General features: G+C 40.5%; 1 protein-coding gene across 1 annotated transcript in view; it reads left to right on the plus strand.

The window, feature by feature from the left end:
- Positions 1-3,597: 3,597 nt before the first annotated feature.
- CACNA1D (calcium voltage-gated channel subunit alpha1 D) overlaps positions 3,598-22,226 on the plus strand; it is a 198,034-nt gene continuing 179,405 nt past the window's right edge. The window contains exons 1-3 of the mRNA XM_054215757.1: positions 3,598-3,634; positions 5,840-6,158; positions 8,591-8,696. Coding sequence (XP_054071732.1) covers positions 3,598-3,634; positions 5,840-6,158; positions 8,591-8,696 — 462 coding nt within the window. The remainder of the gene's footprint in view (positions 3,635-5,839; positions 6,159-8,590; positions 8,697-22,226) is intronic.

Here is a 22,226-nt window from a genome sequence, read left to right on the forward strand (position 1 = left end):
ATAAAAATTCAAACAACATCTTCAAACTCAAGCTGTAGCTCTATCATACTTCAGATGAAAAGAATGAAAATAGAAGTCTTTACACAAAAAGAAAAAGAGGATGCACCTGGAATATATGCAAAATTAAAAGGAAATATGTAACATGGATGAGATCCTGCAAGTCCTTGTTTGCAACATAGCTGTCTTTCATTAAAATGTTCCTCCCATGTATAAAGATAGTAATAGTTTAGTATATATTAGCATACAAATAACTTCAGCTGGACTATGAGAATTAACAGCGGATTAACCCGCATGAGTGAGAATCCCTGCCTTGTTAAGGACTAGGCTAGTTCTGTCGCTTCCCATTTTTTATAAAATTACGTGTTTGTTACGCAAGTTCCTCCCGCATGCATTGCAATTGCATTTGTTCTTTCTTGCTGCAATGAACTGCCGCACACCGTTGCTGTGCACCGCTCCGCACGCTCATAGTGGCTGAAGTTTTGTTTAAGTAGCTTTGTCCTTCTGCACAACGCTCCGAAATCCTTAATGGGCTTCCGCTCCTGGCATGTCCAGAAGAGTCTGCTGCTTCGGCCACCTCTTTCCCTTACGGAGAATAAATGCCTGACAAACAATAAATGCTATTGAGGGGGAAATGATAGTAATTTAGTTGCAAATCTGCAAAAAAAAGTATGACAGTATTAAACGTGTTTGTTCCCTGCCCTACTGTTCTTTAACATATAAAGGAAGTACACTGAATACGGGACAGCACAGAGTGCATGACAGATGAGGACATCCGTACTCCTTTTTTCTCTGAACAATGGTTGTTTCCATTCAAAATGTCATCACTTATTGTAGTAGCTGGTATACATTCTAAAACACCGATATAAAGCTGGCCATTCAGGAATGAGTAACTAATATCAAAGGGACGTAAAAGGGAAGCAATCTCAGTGAAATGATTAGACACTAGTTTCTAGAAAGAGAAGGGAAAACAGCTGTTTAGAGACGAGTTGATGGCTTCAGTAATTAGTGCTTTTGTGACTAAACAGCATCAGTGTTCTGGAATACTTTCTCAAAACTTTCTAAAAGGACTCTCATTTCTTTTTTAACTGTAATTTTGATTTTGCAAATCTAGTAGATAGCTTGATCTAGCAATAAAAGGCCAGTTAGCTGTTGAAATATGCAAAACCATATGCTTACAGTTTTGGACCAACTGTGAAAAATGTTTTTCTCTCTCTGTTTCATGGTTTTATTGGGAGGCTTACGAAGTTTGGTTTGGAGGAGTATTCGGTGGCTTCCAGTACATATTGCTGTGGTCCGCTATAAGGACTGGGGGTTAGAAAATAGGCATTGGCGAGGTCAGAATCCAGGAACTTCATTAAAACATTTGCAAAGGAGGCAGCCCTTTTCTACGGGATGCTTTTTGCTTACATTAGATCCAGGCCTTATTAGTTATGAATTTTTCAATAGTGCTTCAGTGCTTAACTTCACAAGCCTAATTTAAAAATATGATTCAGATACCCAAATCTAGATTTGTAAAGGTACTAAGTGCCTAAGCAGGTCAGGCACTAACTCCTGCTAAGCACGTTAGGTGCCTACTTCCAGTGCCTGCAGTGGTTGTTAGGCAACTAGGCTTGATTTAGATATTTTTGAAAACGTACCAAGCATTTTTGACACCTAAATATCCGACTATCGAGAAAAGAAGTCCTAATGACTTTCATGGGCATTTAAGGCAAGTACCTAAGTACATAGACTGTTTTAATCTGGAAGAAAATGCGTTGTAATGACAGAAACCTGTCGAGCAGGTGTGGCACCTTCCCAATTAAACCAACCCATCAGATTGATTCACAACAGCTGAATCCACTAAATCAGAAGATTATAAAAAAAAGGAAAGGCTCAAACCAAGGTTGAGAAGTGGCATGGGGGGTTCTCCTTCTTTAAAAAGGTTTCTCTAAATAAGCATTGCTGCTAAGGTTTTTCATCACTTAACTTACAAAGGTAACACCAAAAGGGATAGGCTCTGCCTAACAGAGCTGCTTACAAAGCTGGAGGCTGGGAGAATGTCAGTAGCATTAAGGTTTTATTGCTCTTCTTCTGATTACTGTCTGTAGTTGTTATTTGTTATTAATTAGATGGAGATAGCTGTGGATGAAGGATGGCTGAAAGAATGGACAGGGACAAGGACGCGGTAGAGGAAAGGGATAGTAGAAATAGTTTCACTGAAATATTTTCTTAACAAAATACCACCTTTGTCAAAGATAAAGGTTCAAAACCATTGGGTTTGATCATGGCTTGTTCAAAAAGGTATCCTGGAATACTCTTCAAAAAATTGGGAGAAGCTCATTGCAGAGAAAACTTTAATTTCGACGCATCCATGATGATTTGAGTTTGTATGTCTGTACTTCTTACTTTGTTTCATTAATTACTTTTCGTAGCGATTGAAACACCGCCTCGCAGTAACAAAGGCAGCCCCCCCCGCCAGCCGCCTGTGTCCTGCGGGGCTTCCGAAACAAACCCGAAATTAAAGTTTTAGGGTTCTGCAATGAAAGCCAATGGCGAAACCAAATAATTTCAATGAATTTGGCTTTGAAAAATTTATATTTGGATGAACTTTGAAGATGTCGGGGTTAGTTTGGAGTCGGAATGATGGCGTTTCAACAGGTCGGCGGGGACCCCGAGCCTGGGGTAACTTATTGGGGTTGCCCCGGAGGTGAAGGTAGAGGCGGAGCGGAGGCCGCAGGGCGCGGAGAGGCGCGGAGGCGGGAAGAGCGCGAGCGCGCTGTGTGGGAACGGTGCGGGCAGGGTGGACGGTGCAGGTCGTACCGGCCCGGTAGAGGCGTCAATAGCGAGGGACGCGGCCGTGCGTGGAGAGGGAGACGCTGAAGCCGCTCACGTCTCGGTGGTGTCCCGGTACCCGGCGTGCGGGGCAGCGCCCGTGGGACGGGCGGGGAGAGGGCCGAGGTGCGCCGGGCGGCCGGAGGGGACGGGGCGGCTGAAGGGCGGCGGTGCCTGAGGGGAGGGCTGAGGGGCGGGAGCCCCGCGAGGCGGCGTGTGGGGCGGGAGCGGCAACGCGGCGGCGAGGGGCTTAAGACGGCAGCAGAGGGGTTAAGGCGGCGGCGGCAGCTCTATTTGCGGCTGCCGGAGCTCCAGGCGATTAGAGAGCGGCTCCGCGCCCCCGCCCGGCCGCGGCAGCAGCAGGTGGCGGTGGCAGCAGCGAGGGAGTTAACCCTGTGGCGGCGGCAGGAGGAGGGGGGGATTGAGGAGCGGGCGGCAGCAGGAGGAGGGGGACTGAGGAGGAGCAGGCAGCGGCAGGAGGGGGACTGAGGAGCAGGCGGCGGCGGCAGCAGCCGGGTTGCTAGGGATGGAGAGATCCCGTGTCACCCGGATGTGAGTGTCATGTTGGCCCAAACTCTGAGGGATTTGGCAGCGGCGAAGCATCAGGAGAAGGAGGAGCAGCCCCTCGCGCGTCGCTAGTCACTACCATGGGGGTCGGGTAGCGGGGAGCGCAGGGGGCAGCGCACACCTGGCTCGGGGTGGGGTGGGGGGCGAATCTGCCCTTTCGTGGGGTTTTGGGTTTTTCTTTTTCCGTTTTCCTCTCACACGCTGGAGAAAGTGAGAATAATGCACCACCAGCAGCAGCCCGAGCAGCACCCAGAAGGTAAGAGCCGGAGCGCCCAGCAAGGGCAGCGGCGTGCCCGGGGCTGAGGGGAGGGAGGGGGGAGCGGGGGAGGATTTGTGAGGGATTTGGGAGTCGGGGATTGGGGGGGATTAGGGAAGGGGTTGAGGATGGGGGGTGGGTTTGGGATGGGGAAGAGATGGGCGGCTGGGTTCGAGGGGGGCAGGGGGTGAGGTGAAGGTGAGCTCAGGTGGTGCCCTCGGCGTGTGACCAACATGGGAGCGGGTTTATGTGCGTCTGTCTCTTGCCCCGGGGCCATTAATATCAGCCGTCCGCGCCGCGGGGGGAGGACGCGGCTTGCTCTGCCTTTCCCTCTTATTTGTGTAATCGTGGATAAACCCGCCGGCTGCCGCGGCTCCGCCGGGGCGGGAGGGCAGCGAGGGGTGCGGGCCGGGCGGAGGGCGCGCTAGGCTCGGCCCGCTGCCCCGCCGGGGCCGCTCCGCCTTCATCCCCGCCGCATCCCCCGCTCTTGTTTTTAAATGATTACTCCCTCCTCAATTAGCAGTAAGTTTGGGGGTTTGCCCCTGCCGGGGGAAGGCAGGCCCCCGGGCTTTGTTTCCCTGTCAAGTATTGATTTATAAAGACGGTGGATAGATAGATGGATGGGTGGGCGGCTTATTTGCGCCGAGCCACGTTTTCATGGCATCCCAAAGGGCAGGCGGAAGGCGGGGGAGATGGCCGTGCCGTTGCTTTTTTATTAAAAAAAAAAAAAAAAAAAGGCGGCAGGGGAGAGCAGAGACGCTCCGGAAAAATGTTGGAGATAAAATGCACCCCCCCCCCCCCCCCCCCCCCGCCCCCGGTGCCAGCCCACCCCCGCGTCGGCGCTGCCCTCCGTGTCACCCAGCTGTTGATGCGCCGCCCGCCCGCCGCTGGCCAGCGCTCGCCGCGCTGGTGCCGGGTGCCCGCGGCAGCTCGGCCGCCCCCATGGGCGAGGGCGCGGGGAGTGACCCGCCTCGCCCCGCCGCCATCCCGGGGAGCCATCTTAGTGCCCCCGCCGCGCGGCCGCCCCTCGCGCGGGCAGGGGCGCGAGCGGAGCGGGGCGGCGGGAAGCGGCGGCGGCTGAGGCCGGGCTCCTCCGCGCTCACCCGGATTCGCGGCTCTCGCGTCTTTCTCGTTGTTGCTGTGTCCTCCCCCCCCCACCGTCTAAAAAAAAAAAAAAAAAAAAAAAGAGGGGTGTGCTTTTTGTGGCTGTCCCCTCTTTGACGATCAGTGGTGGCTGGGGAGCCGTTTCCCTCTCCTGCCTGTGTAGATCCATGTCACAGTCATGCCGCCCGCCAGCCCTAATTCCCTGCACGTATATTGTGCCGGGTGTTCCTCCATTTTTATTTTTTTTTTTCTCCCCACCGAGGCATCTTCAAGTTTTCCACTTCACTCGGGAGTCTCTCCTTCCTACAGGTGCATGTAGGAGTAGACTCCGTTGCTCTAGTCAGAGAGCTCGCGGGGAAAGATCCTTGCGAGGAGGTGGTGTTTTGCCTTCCTTGCTGTCATCTGAATATAGAGGACTTTATTATTATTTGGAAGGGGCAGTTTATTTTTGAAATCTTTGTGAAAAAGCAAAACCAAACCCCATCCCTTTACAGTGGTTTCACGGTTGTAATTTCTAGTGTGAAAGATACCAGTGCTTTCTAAATGTGTTTATCAGCAGACAATATTGGATTTTTCACTTGTGGGAGGCATCCACACATTTTTCTTTAAGAATGCAGAATAGGGCAAGATTTAACTTGCTTACAGGACTTCCTTCCCCCCGTGTTGATTATTCTCAATCGAATAATGTGTAAGAATTTTAAACAACTACTCTTTTGACCAAAATGAAGTGAGAAAATAGTGAATGCTAAGGTACTACGGCAAAGTTGATCTTAAGGAATAGCTATGTTTCATTGGATAAACATGGTAGCAGGAAAGCTGTCATCCAGTTAGGAAGAAACGCAGCAAGTGGAAGAATCAAAACGTGAAGTGTTTGTGTCTTGGTGCTTGCATTAAACTGAAAGTTGTAATACTGATACCTGGGCATTTTTTTGCTACTGTTCAATCATATACATATATATGCGGATACTCTTGTGTTCTGTAGTATATGTAATGGAAGCATCATACTGCCAAGAGGTCTTAAAATAATCTTTTTGTCAGAAATATCATGACATGTTTTAGCATTAAAAAAATAACCAAGTACTTTTTTTTTTTGTCCCACAGAGGTGAACTATGCAAGTAGCACCAGAATTCCTCTCCCTGGTGACGGACCAGCTATTCAGTCAAACAGTTCAGCACCATCCAAGCAAACTGTTCTATCTTGGCAAGCTGCAATTGATGCTGCTAGACAAGCAAAGGCTGCCCAAAATATGAGTACCACCACAGCCCAGCCTGTAGGATCGCTGTCCCAAAGAAAACGCCAGCAATATGCCAAGAGCAAAAAACAGGGTAATACGTCTAATAGTCGGCCACCCCGTGCCCTTTTCTGTTTATCCCTCAACAACCCAATACGAAGAGCCTGCATTAGTCTAGTAGAATGGAAGTATCCTTTGATGCAGTTTTGTTTTGACAATCTGTTCCTTGGGTTTTTTGAATGTATCAAGGGGATTGTTTTAGAGCATCTCTTACAGCATCACAGCTAACATGTTAGTTCACTTGCATGTGTGGATAACTATCGTTAATGTTGATGGTAGTTAATTTTGCTTAAATTAGTGTTAAAGATAGCCTCCTAATTTGTCTCATAATGACACAGAATATCATTTTACTGAAGTCGTTCAAAGTCAGAGAAGAGCTCATAGCTGTTCCTTTTTTCTTGGAGGAGATGGGGGAATGTTTTCAGAAGTTTTTGAAGTTACAAGCTTACATTATATTCCAGCAAATCTCTGTATTCCGTTTGTTGCCCTTCCAAATCAGGTTGATTGGAGAGGAGTACATCTAGCAGTGTTAACTGGGAGATGACCCAAGATGTCAGACCTATGTCTTCCATATTGCACTTTGGTGTATTGCCGTTAGGGCAAATGAGTCAGATGTAGAAGTCTTTTAAAAAAGATTATTTTTCCAACTGCTAAAAGTAGGGAAGATTTTTTTAGTTAAGCCAAGGACTCACTCTAAGTACATACAAGTCTCTGAAAGATACTAATCTTCTGTACTTTTACCACATATATCTACCACCAAACATATTTGGAAGCATGTACTTCTGTAATTGGGGAATCAGATGTACTGGCCTGTATTCATGATAACTTGTATGCTGGGAAGGATTGCTTTATCTTGATGGTGATGTGGAAGTATGTGGATTTCGTCGGCAGAACTGCTAGCACGTTGATTTGGTATATTATTTAATTCTCAAGAAAAGGTTTGAAACAGAAAATAGTTTTGTTGAGGTACAAGGAGAAAAATGTTAGCCATGGCAACATCCCTGTAATGGGAAACAGCTGTTCAAAAGAGTAGATTACTTGAGGTAAAAGTCATTTTGTTACTTAAAACAGAACAGCCAACCTGGCAGTAGGAACTGTTACTCATTTATAGGGTTTGGTTTTTTCAGTTCTTTGAACATAATTCAATTGCAAATTAAAGATAGTGAAACAAATTCTTCTTTCATTTAAACTGGTAGAAATCCAACTAATTTCAGTAAATTGGCCTCTCCTTGGCTAAGGTCAGTTAAATGAAATTGCTATGGATCTAGGGGAGAGTAACTCAGGGCAGAATTTGTCCCAGTAGCACTACGCCATAAAACAAGGTTGTCAGTTTTGTGCTGGTATCTTTTGTTTATTTCATACTTGAGAATGCCGCATGTTAAGATGTGTGTTGTGACTTCATTTTGTACGCAACATAGCAGCTGTTGATGTTGTTAAGCTTTGTGAACATAAACTCAGCCCTTGAGGTGACAAACTTTTTGTAGGCCAACAAAATTTAACAGATCTTACAGGACATATGGGCTTTGTAGTTTTTTTTTTTCCAGGAAAAATATTTTAAACTGACAAAAATATGGTTTTGAGTATATTCAGTACTGTTCCATTGAGTATATTCAGTATTCTTCTCTCAGTCTTTTATGGAACTTTTACGGACGTGTGTCAGGAAGTTGTGTGTTGAATTGAGGAAAGGATGTCAAAAACCATATCTAAAGCCCCAACTGCTCCCTTTCCAAATTTCCACACGTAGGTTCATCTGGGTACCTCCATGTTTGTAGTTACAAGAAAATAATGAAATACTTCGGGGGAAAGGCAAATTAAAGATATACTGAAGGATGAACTTCATAGCTGTGAATTTTAAGAAATATTTTTCTTTCTGGAAGACAAGAGGTATCTCCAGGTTTCAACTGCTGTCATCCAGATAAGGTATAAAAAGTGTAACATCAATTCATGCTATGGTCAGTGTGAAAGCCTATAGCCTCTCAGTATGCATGACTCTGTCTTGGCCAAAGCAAAATTGTTGAGGAGTCCAGCTGTCAGAGACATGAAGAGGGGCTCAGAATTTTCCTGCTTTCCAGGTCTCATACAGGAGAACAGTTGTGATTTGCTGGGAATCTTTCTCATATCCTACTACAAACTGGGTCCCCAATGATTTTCCTCCTTTGGACAAACACATTTCTGTTAAGATTAATAAAACTTATGTGAGCGTATGAGGACAGAACAGCTCAATAAGTATTCCTTACCTGTCATGATGACCCATGTATTGATTTAAGAGTGTATAATTATATTCATCTCTGGAATTTAATCTAAACTGCTCTGTGGCAGCAAGAGTAATAGTTTTCTCTTTTTTTTTCCAAAAAGAAGACGATGTTGAAAGATCACTGTGACGGAAAATAATATGGTATAGTGATAGAACTAAAGGTGATGAAGTGTTTGTCACAGTTATCAGTCAGAAGATTGCCTTAAAAGTAAGACTTGTTTTACGAGTGTTGATGCTGAAAGGAGAACTAGACTTAAAAGTTTGTAGATACTTGTAATTCATGAATTCCTTAACAGGATTTTCCAGACCATTTGACATATTTATACTACTGTCTATTTTTGCCAATTGTGTGGCCTTAGCTGTTTACATCCCATTCCCAGAAGATGATTCGAATTCAACTAATCATAATTTGGTAAGTACTCTTGAGTTTTTATTTTGTATGTGTTTGCTATACTTTTAACTTGATGAGATGCTAGTGTTTGAGACTGTATTAAGTATAGGTAATTTTAGTAAAAAAATAAATAAATTGGTGTATAGCGATACTTTAAAATGTACATGGAATTACTTTGTGGTTTTTTTCATTTTTAATATGTGCTCCCTTATGTGTTAAAAATAAGTTTCTTCAGTGGTGAGATCCTTTGGAGGGGACCGTACATTAACATCATGCTGCATGTATATCTATGTGGTATAAAAACTTTAATTTGAATTTCTATCACTTATATCAATTAAATGTATTTACTAGCTGTTATTGTGTTTCTGGCACTTGTTTTGGTCCTTCTAAAGTTTTACTGCCTTTCCTAGTATACTTGTCTGTTTTCAATTTTTAATGGTGTTATTTAGCTATGTATTTTACTAGATATTTTAGTTTTTAATGAGGCAATGGTGGGAAATTTTACATTAATACGTTTTAAAGCGATAGGAACATCAATGTGAATCTTAAAAGCAGTCACTGCTGGTATAAGTGATCTTTCAAAAAAGGGATGGTATGGCAGTAAGCAGTGTGTAGAGATGTATTTCTTCAATTGAAAATAGTATACTAGTGTTGTGCTTGAAAATATATAATGAAAACTAATTTTGTTTTAATTGCCTATTAAAACTTATAAAGGCTATCAGGCTTACACGTGATAGTGAATTACGTTACAATAATTTCATTTTTTATATTAAATACATTGAAATAGTCAGTGAAGTTCAGTGGTCCTGTGCATTCAAAATGTGCATGTGACTTTTTTGGGGGGAGGGGAAGTTTGTTCACGGAATAAAGAATTGGATACCAGTAAGTAGGTAATTTTGGATTTATTTACCTGGAAAATTAGGGTTGATACGGGGTCTTCTATTTATGAACATTTTTGTGTAATTTGTGGTGTGTAAGCTTGTTTATTTTCCTAAAAGTAATGATTCTGTGCGTATGACCCAGTTTATATATTTTTTGTTTATCAAGATTAAGCAAATATGGACAATAAAAAATGCTGGCGAAAGGCAGAATAATTCAGGTCAATGTAAAGAATGATTTCTGCAGCTGTGTATCTAGCTAACCAACAGTCTTTATCTCTCCTTTTTTTTTTTTTTTTCTTTCCCCCTGAGAAATTCAGGGCACAGATCTCCATAGCTGTCAATCCACCAAGAGATCTGCTAATAACCAGTTTCATAAAGCATTACATGAAAAGGGTAAAGCAGTTACTTGTGTCAGAGGCTAATAATTTTGAAAGAAATGTTTTTAGCATTAGGTTTGTTAGGCTAACGTCTGGTATTTCTGACCTAATTCTACAATGTGCTAGTATTTAGAAAGAAACGGACATTTTCATCCTTGATGGCTTTTGGTTTTATCTGATCTGGCCAAGTTAGTCTAAGTAAAAATAAATTACTTTTTCTTTTTTTTTTTAGTAAGAGATCCTTATAAGTTTTAAGTTGAAAGTGTCTTGAACACCCCCAATTATGTGTATATGAAGTTTAATTGACCATTTAAATTCTCTCAAATTCCCATTTAAATCTTCATCCTGTTTGGTCTAATGGTTGAGTAATTCCACTAAGTTTACTCAAAGAACAGAGTTTATCCTGACAGTGTACTTTGAGGTGCTGGGACAGATCTAAGCACACTAAGGGATCATACAGGCACATCCTGTGTGCCTGATCTTCTCATAAAATAAGTAGTTCTGGAATGATCAGCATTGGTTTTTCTTAGGACTAAGGTTCTGCATCATGAAATACACTAACTAGTAGTCTGGGTTCAAGTCTCTTCCTCTGCTATTTCACTGAAATTTTTCCTGCTGTAGACCCACTTCCTATGTTGAACTCTTAGTGTGGATTCAAGTGTACTGTGAGGGAATATAATAGAAGAGCTGAGCTAGAAATCTTAAGGCTTGCTTGGGAACCTGCTTGAGCATCCATTTCCAGATGCTTGACATGTATGTGTAGATATATGTTTGAGAGGGAGGGCTGTCAGTTGTCTTATAGTAGAAGTGGGGATTGTTCTGTTGAATAATGTTCACATCTTTTGTGATACTGGTCTGAAAAACAGACCAAATCTTAAAAATCAGTATTAAATCTTATGAATAGGTTTGGTAGGGTTTTAGCCCCCTGCATGTAGACATGTTTGTCTTTTATGAGCCCTGCACTGCCAGTTTGATCTTGCTAGGAGACTGTACCCCGTTCTGTCTTGAATTCAAGTTCAAAAGTTGAGAAAAAGAAGATAATCTCCTCTTTCCTTCCAGCCCAGTGTTTGGTCCTCTCAACCCCACAGCCTCCTCTCCCCCCTTTCCTCTCTCTGGACACAGGCATCCATTGGCACTGTACAGATTGCAGCACTTGGGTCATTTAGAGCCTTGGGGGGAGAGACCACAGTGAGGAACAGAAACATGGTCTGCCTCCAGTGCCTTCATTTCCTCATTATGTAAACCCTAGAAGTTCAGCTTTATAAATTTTAGTTTGCGTGTGGGTATTATATCTAGGGCTTGGTTCTCAGGGAGTAAATCGATGTTGCTTCATTGAGTTGAATAGATTAATTGCTTTCCATCAGCTAGCTGAACTGGCTCGTGTTTTTTTTTTAATTTGTAAACAAAAAAATATTTATGCATGTGTTTTGGTTTTTTTTTCTGAATACAAAATATATATAATTTGTAATCAGCCATGGAAGGAGGAAGCAATGGTACAAGAGGGCAAAAACCAGTGGAATACTGGTAAGTGGGAACTAGAAATGGAAACTTTTCGAGTTTTGTTTGGGCTAGGGAGAAGACTGTTTGCATATATGAGAATTGGAGCAGTCAAAGTGTTCATTCTTTATGACTTCAAGAAGTTTGCAATGGCAACCTCAATCCAAGGGTACACATGCAGAACAGGTACTCATTCCTGTTTGCGATGGGATGTTAGAAGACAGCTTCTGTGTGATGGAATTTCCAAGACTTGTAAGAGAAACCTGAGGTACAGTTTCTGAGTCTGTCTTCACCTGTGCCTGAGCCAGTGAAACGCTGACCATATGTCAGCCAGGTAACCACTGGTTGAGCTGTGAGTGAGCTTCATGAATGTTTCAACGTGTTGTGTCTAATCAACACAAGTCAGCTATATGTTGCAGTAGTAATGGCAAAAGAAATTTTAGCACAAATTAACCAAAAATATAACAAACATTTTAAGAAACAGGTAGATGTCTCTTAAGAGAAATAGCAAATCACATGTATGCATATTTTATGTATTTTTTAAAAAAATAGGATGTATCTTGGCTATGTTTTATCCTTGAATATGAGTCAGTTTTTAGTCTTAAGTATCTTAAGATAGGTGTCTGTGAGAAGGTTTGACACTCGTGCTTTTGGAACAGTAGAGTTTATAGAAAATTGACAGTGCAAGCTAAGTGTAAGGATGGGACAATTGTGTGTTCCTGTGTTGGTCACTCATCTTTGCTGATATGCAAGTTGTGATTATTGAAGTTTTTGTGGTAGAGCCAGCAGCATGCTATGAGATACTTAGGATAACTTAAGGAAGCAAAGAAAGGTTTCTTCATGATATCAGTGACTCAGTTAAGCAGATGATAACCACTGGTGTTGTACGATAGGAGTCCCTTTCGTTGCTAGTTTTTTGTCTGCCTTGTCATCTTCTGAGTAGATAAGCTTAAATTTCTGTTCTGCCTTTCTCTGAGAGCAGAGGGTGCACTACAGCTATCTTCTTGCACAGTGGATTCATGGTCGTCCTTATTCTCTCTCAAGAATGACGTGTTAGTACTGGGTCATACAAAACGATGCATTTCAAACAAAGCAGAAGTGTAGAGTTAAATTCAGACTGGACTGTGCTTGACTGCTTGCTGGTGTTACAGTCCTGGGTTCTGGGAAAGTTTATCTAATCCTTTGTCTAAAACACCTTGACCTGTGCGTCTGGTGTGTGGTAGGAGGGGCACTTTGACTGGAGTGGTTCTCTGATGCTTTTCTATACTGCATAGTTTGTAATACAGACTAATGAACTTCAAAACCAGCTATTTAACTTGATCCTGAATTCTACTTAATTAATAATTAATTAATGTTCTTCTGTAAGTAAATGGGTGAAACTACTATTGAACCAGAGAAGTTATTTTTCTCTTAAAGCAGAAGAGGGACAGTGTTCTCTGGGATGAAAATCCTCATAAGCTCACTACTTCGTATTTTAATGTAGTTTCTTTCATCTGCCTTCAGAAGTTTCAGGTGATCTGAACCTTCCATGCTTGATTCAGCTCTTCGTTAGGCAGGGTTTCTTGTCTCAGCTTGATAAGAAGCAGTTTCTGGCAGGAAGGGTTTCCTGGATATATCTGTCTTCTGTTTCTGTCTTTTCCATTTTTTTCCCCATCTGTGGTATGTTATTTCCCTTCATGTCTTTGTTAACTTCCCACTCATTTCTTTCTTGTTATCTTTTGTCTTTGCCCTCTAGCTTCCCTCTGTGTTTACTCTTCTGTTTGTCCTCTTCTGCAGCATGCTTTGCTGTATCTCACTCTCCCACCTCAATTTTTCTTTCTTGTATCATCCTGCTGTGCCATGTTCTGTTCTCCTGTGCTTTGCCTCCTATTGACTTTCCGATTGGTCTGACTAGCACTGGGCTGCTTACTTTATAGTGTGCAGGCAGGCTGGCACAGTACAATTCTGGATTTTGGCCACAATCAAGACGTTTTTGGTTATTCTTTTTCTTCCCTTTTTTTTAATAAGTAAATGTGAGCAATGAGAAGGCATCCATCCATACAGAGTCTATGAAAAGTACACCCCTGAAGTCTGAGTCTGCTTTGGGTGTGCTACATCTCTTGTGACTAGACCCTGAAGGTTTTCACTGGTGACGCTGTCCTACTTGAGAAGAGATTGACAGCCTATGCATTTTGGGAGACTTAGTTGCATAAATTACAAAAAATTCACAAGTGCAAAGTCATGTAAGTAAAGGGCATGACCCTAATGCATAAAGGGCTGGAACCTAATGACAATTCAGGACTCTGTGCCCCTGATAGCAGGATTCTTCAGCCTTGTTTCTGACTACCATTGTCAGCGTGAAACCTCTCAAGGAGCGAGGTTCTGCATTAAAAGAAGGTCCCTCCAACCTGTGCTTGCAGAGCAGGTCAGGTGATGGTCCTGGATACCTTCTCTTCTTTCTCCCAGGCAGTTGGGACTGGGAGAGCCATAGTGGGGGACACTGCTACAGAAAGGTAATGTTTACATCCTGTCTTTCAGGCAAAGATTTCCTCTGTAAGTAGATTTAGGTGGATCTTTCAGTGCCTCCAGCAATAGGAAAGCCAGTGTTATCCCTGAACTGGTTGGACTTGATGATCCCAAGGGTCTTTTCCAACCTAAATGGTTCTATGATTCTATGAACTGTTAGTTGTGCCTTCAATCTAGGGCACAGCAGGGGAGTACTCTGAGAAGAACCAATTGAACTCTTGACTTAAGAGGTGTCAGGCTTCCTGTCCTTATCTCATTAGCAACCCTTATGACTCATTCAGTTCTAAGGCCATATGACTAATTAATCCATCCATTGAAAAGGTTGTTGGTTTTTACCTTGCACCCAGTTATCCTCTATACATAGCTTATCTGAAGATAGTCGTAGAGTAGAATGTTACTAATTTTAACTGCATTTAGTAAATAATTCTAAAGATTGTGTTTAATTGCTAAATGTTCTATGATGTATTTTAGAAAGGCCTCTATGTATATCTAGTGTCTTTGCTGTGTTTACTTTTTCAGTTCAGGGGTCTTAGAGGCCTGGGTCTCTCTCCCCTCATTTAGTATCAAAAAGTTACTTAGATTGGAAGATGTTCTGTGTTTCTGATCTTTTTCTATCGTTGGATTTTTAGCTAATGCTCTATCCTAATATATCTGCTAGCTGGCATAAAAGTCACCCAAGCAAACTTTTCAGGAAAGATGCAAGATAATTTGGATTCTACTGAAAATACTTCATTTTGCATATGGGAAAACATGATGGAGACATTGCAATGTTTTGTATGTATTTAGCCAAGCACCTAACTACTGGTACTAAAGGTACTGGGTTAGTTCTTTTTAAGGGAAAATGTGATTAAGTTTAACTTGAAAAAAGATTCAGAAATACTGGATTTAATTGTAACTGATATAACACAGGAATTTTATGTTGCATATCGATTGAGGTCAGTGAAATGTATTTATAGTTCTATGTATGAGTGGCCAGGAGGGCCTGCAAGAAAGTCAGTAGTTTAATTTTGAAAAAAAACCCGAATGTTGAGTTTTCTTCTCATTGGTTTTTGTGTCTATATGTGTATGTAAATGCTCTGAGGGATAGTTTTGATCATTTTTCTTCTGCTACTTTTTATTTACATTGATTACCTTGACATCTGTTTTCTCATTCAAAAAAACCTGGTAACTATTTAACTACTGGAGCAGCACGACTTGTCTTTCTGAAAATTAATAGTAAAGCTGTTTGATGGTTATTAGGTGAGACAGTATGCATCAGTAACCTTTGCACAACTGCAAGAATTTCTTAATAGATGACATTTCTGTAAGGGGATTATTAAAAAATATTGTAATGCTGTACTCAACACTATCTTCATATTTCAATATTTTAATATTACTGGCAGCCCAAAACTTTCAGTAGTGTGCATTAGCTAATTATTATGGATTGCTTTGAATTCTGTCAGTGCAGATCATGTATTTAGAAAACTTTTTCCCTTTGTGTTGTAATGCACACCTCTGCAAAATATATGAAAATTCTGAGTTGGTAGTGTTTTACACCCACTTTGTCCTGCAGCCTAGTCTGTCTGCTTTGCACTGTAGCAGTAGTGTGAAATAGCTCCTGAATTTTCTTGGTAAATGTAATTGCATGTGTCAAGCCCATCTCTACGGGTTAATGGAACAGAAATTTTATTTCACACTCTGGAAAAGGGATGGTCCTGAAAGATATGACCAAGATGACTGGCAATTTCCAACTAGTAGAAAGGTCACTTTGGTTTGTAGAAATTTGGGAATAACATAGACTAGTCGTTGTTCTTTATTTTATTTTGTGTGCCGCAATACAACTTAGGATCTAGCTACTTCAGCACAGATAAAAAAATGTCTGTTTGGAGTGCAAGGTTATGAGGAGAAGGTCCACAACTTAGTTTTACAGGTTTCAGTTAATGACACTGCAAAGGTAATTTCCCATTTTTTTTCTTTTAATGCAGGAGAGAGCTTCTTAGATATCCAAACCATAAGGCCTTACAAAAAGATGTACTTAATCATTCCCGTTTGAAAGGAAATGTTTTTTCCATGTTCAAAGTTGCAAGCTTGTTCCTGTGGGGAGTTCTTACTAAGAGCTTGTCTCTCCTTAAAAAGGTTTGCTGGTAGTGTATTACTGGCAAACTGCCTAGGGAGATACATTATACACCAGAAAGAGTTCTTTTTCTATTATAGCCTAAAGTCAGTCTCCCAAACAGAATAGTGCTGCACTGGTAGAAGGCTTTTTTTTTTCTGATTTAATTGTGCTGTGAAGAGTGGTGATCCCCCTCCCTTCTTTTCCCTTACTCCCTGCTTGATAAAGGCATGCCTGCAAAACTTTAAAGTATAGACTGGTCACAATAAAAGTAAATCTATGTACTTCCAAATGCACAGAATAATCTTATGAGTTACTATGCCAGTTGAATGGTAAGTGGGAAAGTAGATTTGACATTAAAATTGTAATTCAAATCTAAAGGGAACATTTAAGATGAGTGGGAGAAATACATACTTACCATACAAACTTTTGGCATAGAGTAAAAGTTGATTTTTAAATGCTCTGAAAAAAACATGAACAAACATAGATTATAAAAGCCATTTACTGACTGTATGTAAACATGTGAATTACTAATTTGCTCCAATATTGAGCATGTAAATTTAACAAAATATGAATCTACAGTTTTATTAATTGATAATAGCTGCTATGCTAAAGGAAACGCTGAAAATTTTCTGAAGTTTTTTCTCAAAAAATGAACCCATAAAATTCAGAATCTTTACGTGTTGCCATGTATCAGTGCCATACCAAAAGTAGATTACCATAAATATTGCTTGGATTTGCTTTATAAAATCTGTTTTAACACCCGTATTCTTCATAACCTAGAATTCTTTCTTTTAAAAACATGATTCATATAAGAAGTGTATTGTGCATTGAGAACTGTGGTTTTGTTTGTTTATTTATTAAATATGGTCTGTGTTTATGTGAGCACTGTGTCTTGAAATACCTTGGAGTTTGGATCCATGGCTTTGGAAAGTGCTGGTCAAGGCTTGCTTGCTTAATTTGAGCAGAAAGGGAGAAGTTCTGGGTGCTTTTGAATAGCCAGTCCCTGGGTGCTTTGAAAGACTCATGTAGCTGTTAAGATCAACAAAACTGTATTTTCTAATCTGTTGGGCTTTAAATGACAAACTGTTTTCAGTGATGGTCAATTGAATGTATGATTTCATTTACCGTTCATTTTGCAAGAATTCAGATTTGTTTATCCTGCTGTCATGCACCAAAACCTTTCCTTTGCTGGGCTGTGTGGAAGGACAGGCCATGAAGGAAAATTAAATGAGTATATAGTGATAGTGGGAGAATGTTAATTAGGATGGATTTGCTTTTCAATGTTAGGTTGTTTTTATTTTGTTACTGTGTAATCCTCAGCAATAAAATTTTCATTTAATGAATTGCAAATACAGTATCATTTCCCCTCCTCCCCCTTCAGAGCATGCCCTTACTTCTGCTTGTATAAAATTCACTTGGTAGCACCGATTAGCATCTCACTGTTTGTGTTTTTTTTATAGTAATTTTTATGAAGAAAACTGCTTTTAGAGTTCCATTCGTCTTGAAGAATGGTTTGATGAAACAGAGTGTGATTCTTCTCAGAAACCTAGGTGCTTGACTTCAGCACTTGAAACTAAACTATAAATAAAGATTTGAGATTTATGCTCAAAATTTAACTATGAAGATAACATTTTCAATAAAATCAACACAGCTGACCAGGATACATCATATGCCTCCTCAGTGTTAGTAGGAAATATTATTCTAGAATAATACTGTAGTGATTGATAGTACTATAAAACCTTGACATGATGAGCAGATCAATTTGCATGGATTTATTTATATAGTTACAAACTAAGATTTTTTCCACTTATTTGATATTAAAAGATAGTATGCAAGTACATTTTCAATTTTGTTGCACGGCTAAAATTTTGGGTAGTGTCTAACTCCTCTGTTGCTATTACATGATTTTCACAGTGGTCACGATTCCTGTGTGTGGAGAGCTCCTTACAAGTTTGAAAACTTGTAAAATTACACTTTTTGATAATGTCTGAATCTTGCTGTTTGTTACTGTAGTAATCACATAATACAAACTGTGATCAGTGTTGGTCAGTATAGCAGAAGGGATATTGCTAGACAAAGAACTTGAAGATCAGAACTTTATCCTCAAATTTATTTTTATTGCGTATTTTCTAAGAAACAAATATTTGATGTATCTTAATTGAAGAAAGTGGTTCAGCCCAAAGATTCATTTGGCCAATTCTTTTAGTTGTCCTCTTCTCATATGATAAAAAACAGGTGGTATGTTGAATTTTATCACACTTGACAGCTTAAATATGTCATACTGAACTACCAGGTTGCATTTCAGTAAAATTTTGCAGAAGACCCAGTGACACAAAGGAGCGTACAGAACAATTACATTTCTATGGCATGAAGGCTGAAAAGCTTTTTGCAATGTAAGAACGTAAACATAAGAAATGTTCAATAGTTTAATAATTATATTTTTCTGGGTTGGCTCACGGTGGCTGCAGCAGCCTCCAGCAAGATCACATCTTATGCCACTCAGCTAATCAGAAAAATGCGGTCCTTCCAAGGTACTGAGTAGCAAATACCCCAAAGCTGTATTATGTTTATCAGACATTTTGTTAGTGCAGTGTTTACTCTGGATTTATTATGCCATTACTTTTTTTTTTTTCAAACATTCATCCAGAATCCTTTAAAACACATACCAGTGATGTGTGGCATAAGTCAGTTACTCATCATGAAATGATATTTAAGTAATTATATGCTTATCTTCATCCCAAGAAGTTCTGAGTTCAGGTAGCTTTTATTGTTCAATAGTTTCTTGCTATAGCAAAGGAAAAAGCTGAAAGAAAACAACCTACCAAATTATGTAGAGCTTATAAATTTATTAAAATAAGGTCTCAAAACCTCGTCACTCCACTGACTTCAGAAAAACTAAATGAAAAAAAATCAGTAATAAAAAGGAGCAATGGTTAACCCAGCTGTACCTAAGAGTCTCATAGCATTAAATGATGCTTACTGTAGTCTGTGCTCCGATTGACTGCTAGAGGAAAGGTGAACACTTCAGGGTACAAAGTCTCTGTGTCTGGCCTGCATTCGTAGTGCAATGCAGCTACCTCTGTCTCCTGTTGAAGTGCCTCGCCTGCCATAATTCTCAAGGCACAGCATAGAACAGAAAGTTTCTCTACGTTCTAGTAACAAATTGAATGCTACTTAAAAATTTTTACGTTTTGTCTTAAATATAATGAAACTGTCACATTTAAATGAAATTCCGTAAAACATGGTTTCAGCAGAGGCCATGTTATTTTACTGGCTAACGATTCAGTTTTATGTTGCATTGTCATGGATGTGTTTGGTGTAAGCCCATTTTAAGACCAGACGTGCATGCCATCTGTATTCTTAATACAATAAGAAGACCTTACCCTGAACTCTGAAACTTGCTGGAGGCAAGCTTAAGACCCATAGTTAATGCCGATTGCATGTAGGTAGACTGAGCATGCACAGGCCTTGTCTGTCAGCATCGGTTAGATTTGTGACTTTTTTTAAAAGACTATGTCTCCTGTAGTAAAAGACTATCAGCCGCTTCTCACGTCTGTGTTTTCCCTAAGCACTGTATGGCTGAGAGCATTTATCAATGTGGTTGAAAAATATATGGGCCACAAGCTGTGATGTAGTAGCTCAGGTTGTTCTTCCAGGAGCTTCCTATTAAAAAGGGGGCAAAAAAAGCAAAGAAAAGAGAAGCTTTTGCAGTCACATGCTATACGTGTATCTCTTTGAGCTCAGTAACTTCTGAGAGCATCTGATTTCAAACAAATACAGCAGAAACAAAGATTTCCAAGTTATTTTTACATGTTTTTTGAGAACAGGAAGAGAGAAACTTTGTGTTCGCTCTTTCCCCCAAAGGCAGGCTGCAGCAGGAGTCCACATGTCATACCAAAACTCATCAACCAATGCCAGGCTGTAGGGATGAGGCTTTATTAATTTTCATGCTTACAGAACTGCTTGTCTCCTCTATGAGGAACACTGAATTATGTGGGTTAAGGAAGTAAAGTGGTTTGTTGCCATAGTGGAAAGGGTAAGAGAAAGTAGGTAAGATGCTAGCCAAGAACTTCAGAAATGGCCGTTGAATTTTTTAGTTTCCTCCTAAATTCTTGTGTGTTCTTGGACGGGCTATTTACCTCTTTGGTATTTAGTTTCCCACCTATAAAACAGTTTTTTTGCTCTAAAAGGATATCAAAAGGAAAAGCAAGTTTGAGGCTGTGAAATGTTCAAATATGGCAATAGCGTTCACATGAACACTAGAACGAGATCTAGGGAGTTCTCCTAAAGCAGTTTCTTATTTTGTCTTTATTTGGAAATGGTTTGCCTGACTTTCTGGTGAATGCTTTCTGGTGAATTTTGTTGTCAGAGACTGTATTTTAAGTTTGAGAATGTAGACTGTTTTGGCAGCACATTTTGGCGAAGAAAAAGTGATTGGTAGTGGCAATATAGGAACATAAGGAACAGCCACTGTTTCCATAGTGATACAGCAAAAGCAGTGACATTTAGGTAAACAGCAGTAGGAAAGGAAATTTGGGGGAGTTAATGTTAGATGTCTCAGAAGATACAGTAAGCTTCTATACGGTGTTTAATGTGTATCTGAAAATGGTAATGTTAAGCTTCTATTTGTTATATTAGTAGCACAAGCATCCGTCAGTGTTTGTTTGGTGGGAAGTTCAGTGACTTCCTTGAACAGGTGATCTGTGAATGAAACCAAGGCAGGCAACATCCCATTGATCAGAAATTGCACATGGCAAAAGAAAGCATCATGTTTTGGGTGTTCACAAATAGGCTCATGTGAACTGCCCAGCCGGTGGGAGTGGTACCACTGAAGGTGTTTTTAGCATGACTGTGTGACACATGTATGACAAGAATATTTCTAGAAACCCTTATAGCAATGTTACTATTGATCCAAATATTATATACTTCTTAGACCCAAGTAATTATTTTAAATAGATGTATGAAAGCTCAAATACAGGACCTTACTACTCATTTTACTCAATGAGTGCTAGGGCTGATGCATTGCATGATGTTGTGTGTACCCCTCTGTTTATATACTGGTCAGTGCAAGTTCTGGAGTCATTTAAGGACTTTAGTTTGTGGACTAAGCAAATAACTAGGTGAATAAAAGTTTCATTTTTGTAATAATTACTGCTTGAAATAAAGAAGTGTGAAGTAGGAGGAATAGGGCATTAAGTGCAGGGTAGGAAATGAATTTCAGACAAAAGTTGTGGGAGAGTAGAATTCTGGAGACTTCTTTGCACTGAAACTTTCAGGAAAGTTATCTAATCAGTTAAAGCATGGATTAGATAAACTGTCTTCTGCTGTGTTGCACAGTAAGGGGGATGGGGATGAAAAGCACTGACTATTGGAATTAGTGTCCACACAGGGACTCTGTGCAAGGGTTGATCTTGTCCCCTTTGTCCATGTTTGGTAATGAGACTGCTTCAGAAAGTATCAGAAGAAAAGCAACAATTGGAAGGGCTAATGGAAAGAAAGCGAACTTGAAAGAGCAACTGCACAAAGATAGTATGTTTTAGTGTAGTATGACACAGCACGTTTTAATAAATAATCTGAATGAGCTTGACCCATTCTTTGAACAAAGATAAGGCTATGCTAGATTGTTTTGCACATGCTTTGTTCTATTCCAGTGAAAATATGGGGAAGATTTACAGGCGATTTGAGCCCTTGATATGAGTGGGTGTTCAGTGAATGGAGGGTTTCCAGTGAAGGGTTAAGTAAGCATGTTAGAATTGTCTTTTTCTTGCCTTTAAACAAGCGTAGAGGTAACAAAATACAAATGTGTTAGCAGGTAACCTTCAGGCAAATTGATCATGATGACTGAGTTAAGAAAACTATAGATTTCTGGGCTGAGGATACTGGAAGCATTTAGAGAGATGGATTAAAGCCCTGTGCTTAAGGGCTCCTGTGCGATAGCTGTTTTCTAATGGTTAGAGAAGTGATAAATTGTAAAGGATGCATCAGTGTCCTTCATACAACATTTATCAATATAAATGTATTTCTAAAGAATATGGTTATACATGTAAGAAAATTAGATGTGTTATTTTCTAGCTAGATTACTTTGGAAAAGTGTACTTTGAAAATGCCTATTTTGCCTATAAAGAGAGTATCTTTAAGTCAAGGTGGTGATGCTGGCAAAGGCTTAATTGGCCCATTTGTCAGCCTCAAGTTGCAA

Source organism: Rissa tridactyla, chromosome 10, assembly GCF_028500815.1.
Source record: "Rissa tridactyla isolate bRisTri1 chromosome 10, bRisTri1.patW.cur.20221130, whole genome shotgun sequence".
In the NCBI taxonomy this organism is placed as follows: domain Eukaryota; kingdom Metazoa; phylum Chordata; class Aves; order Charadriiformes; family Laridae; genus Rissa; species Rissa tridactyla.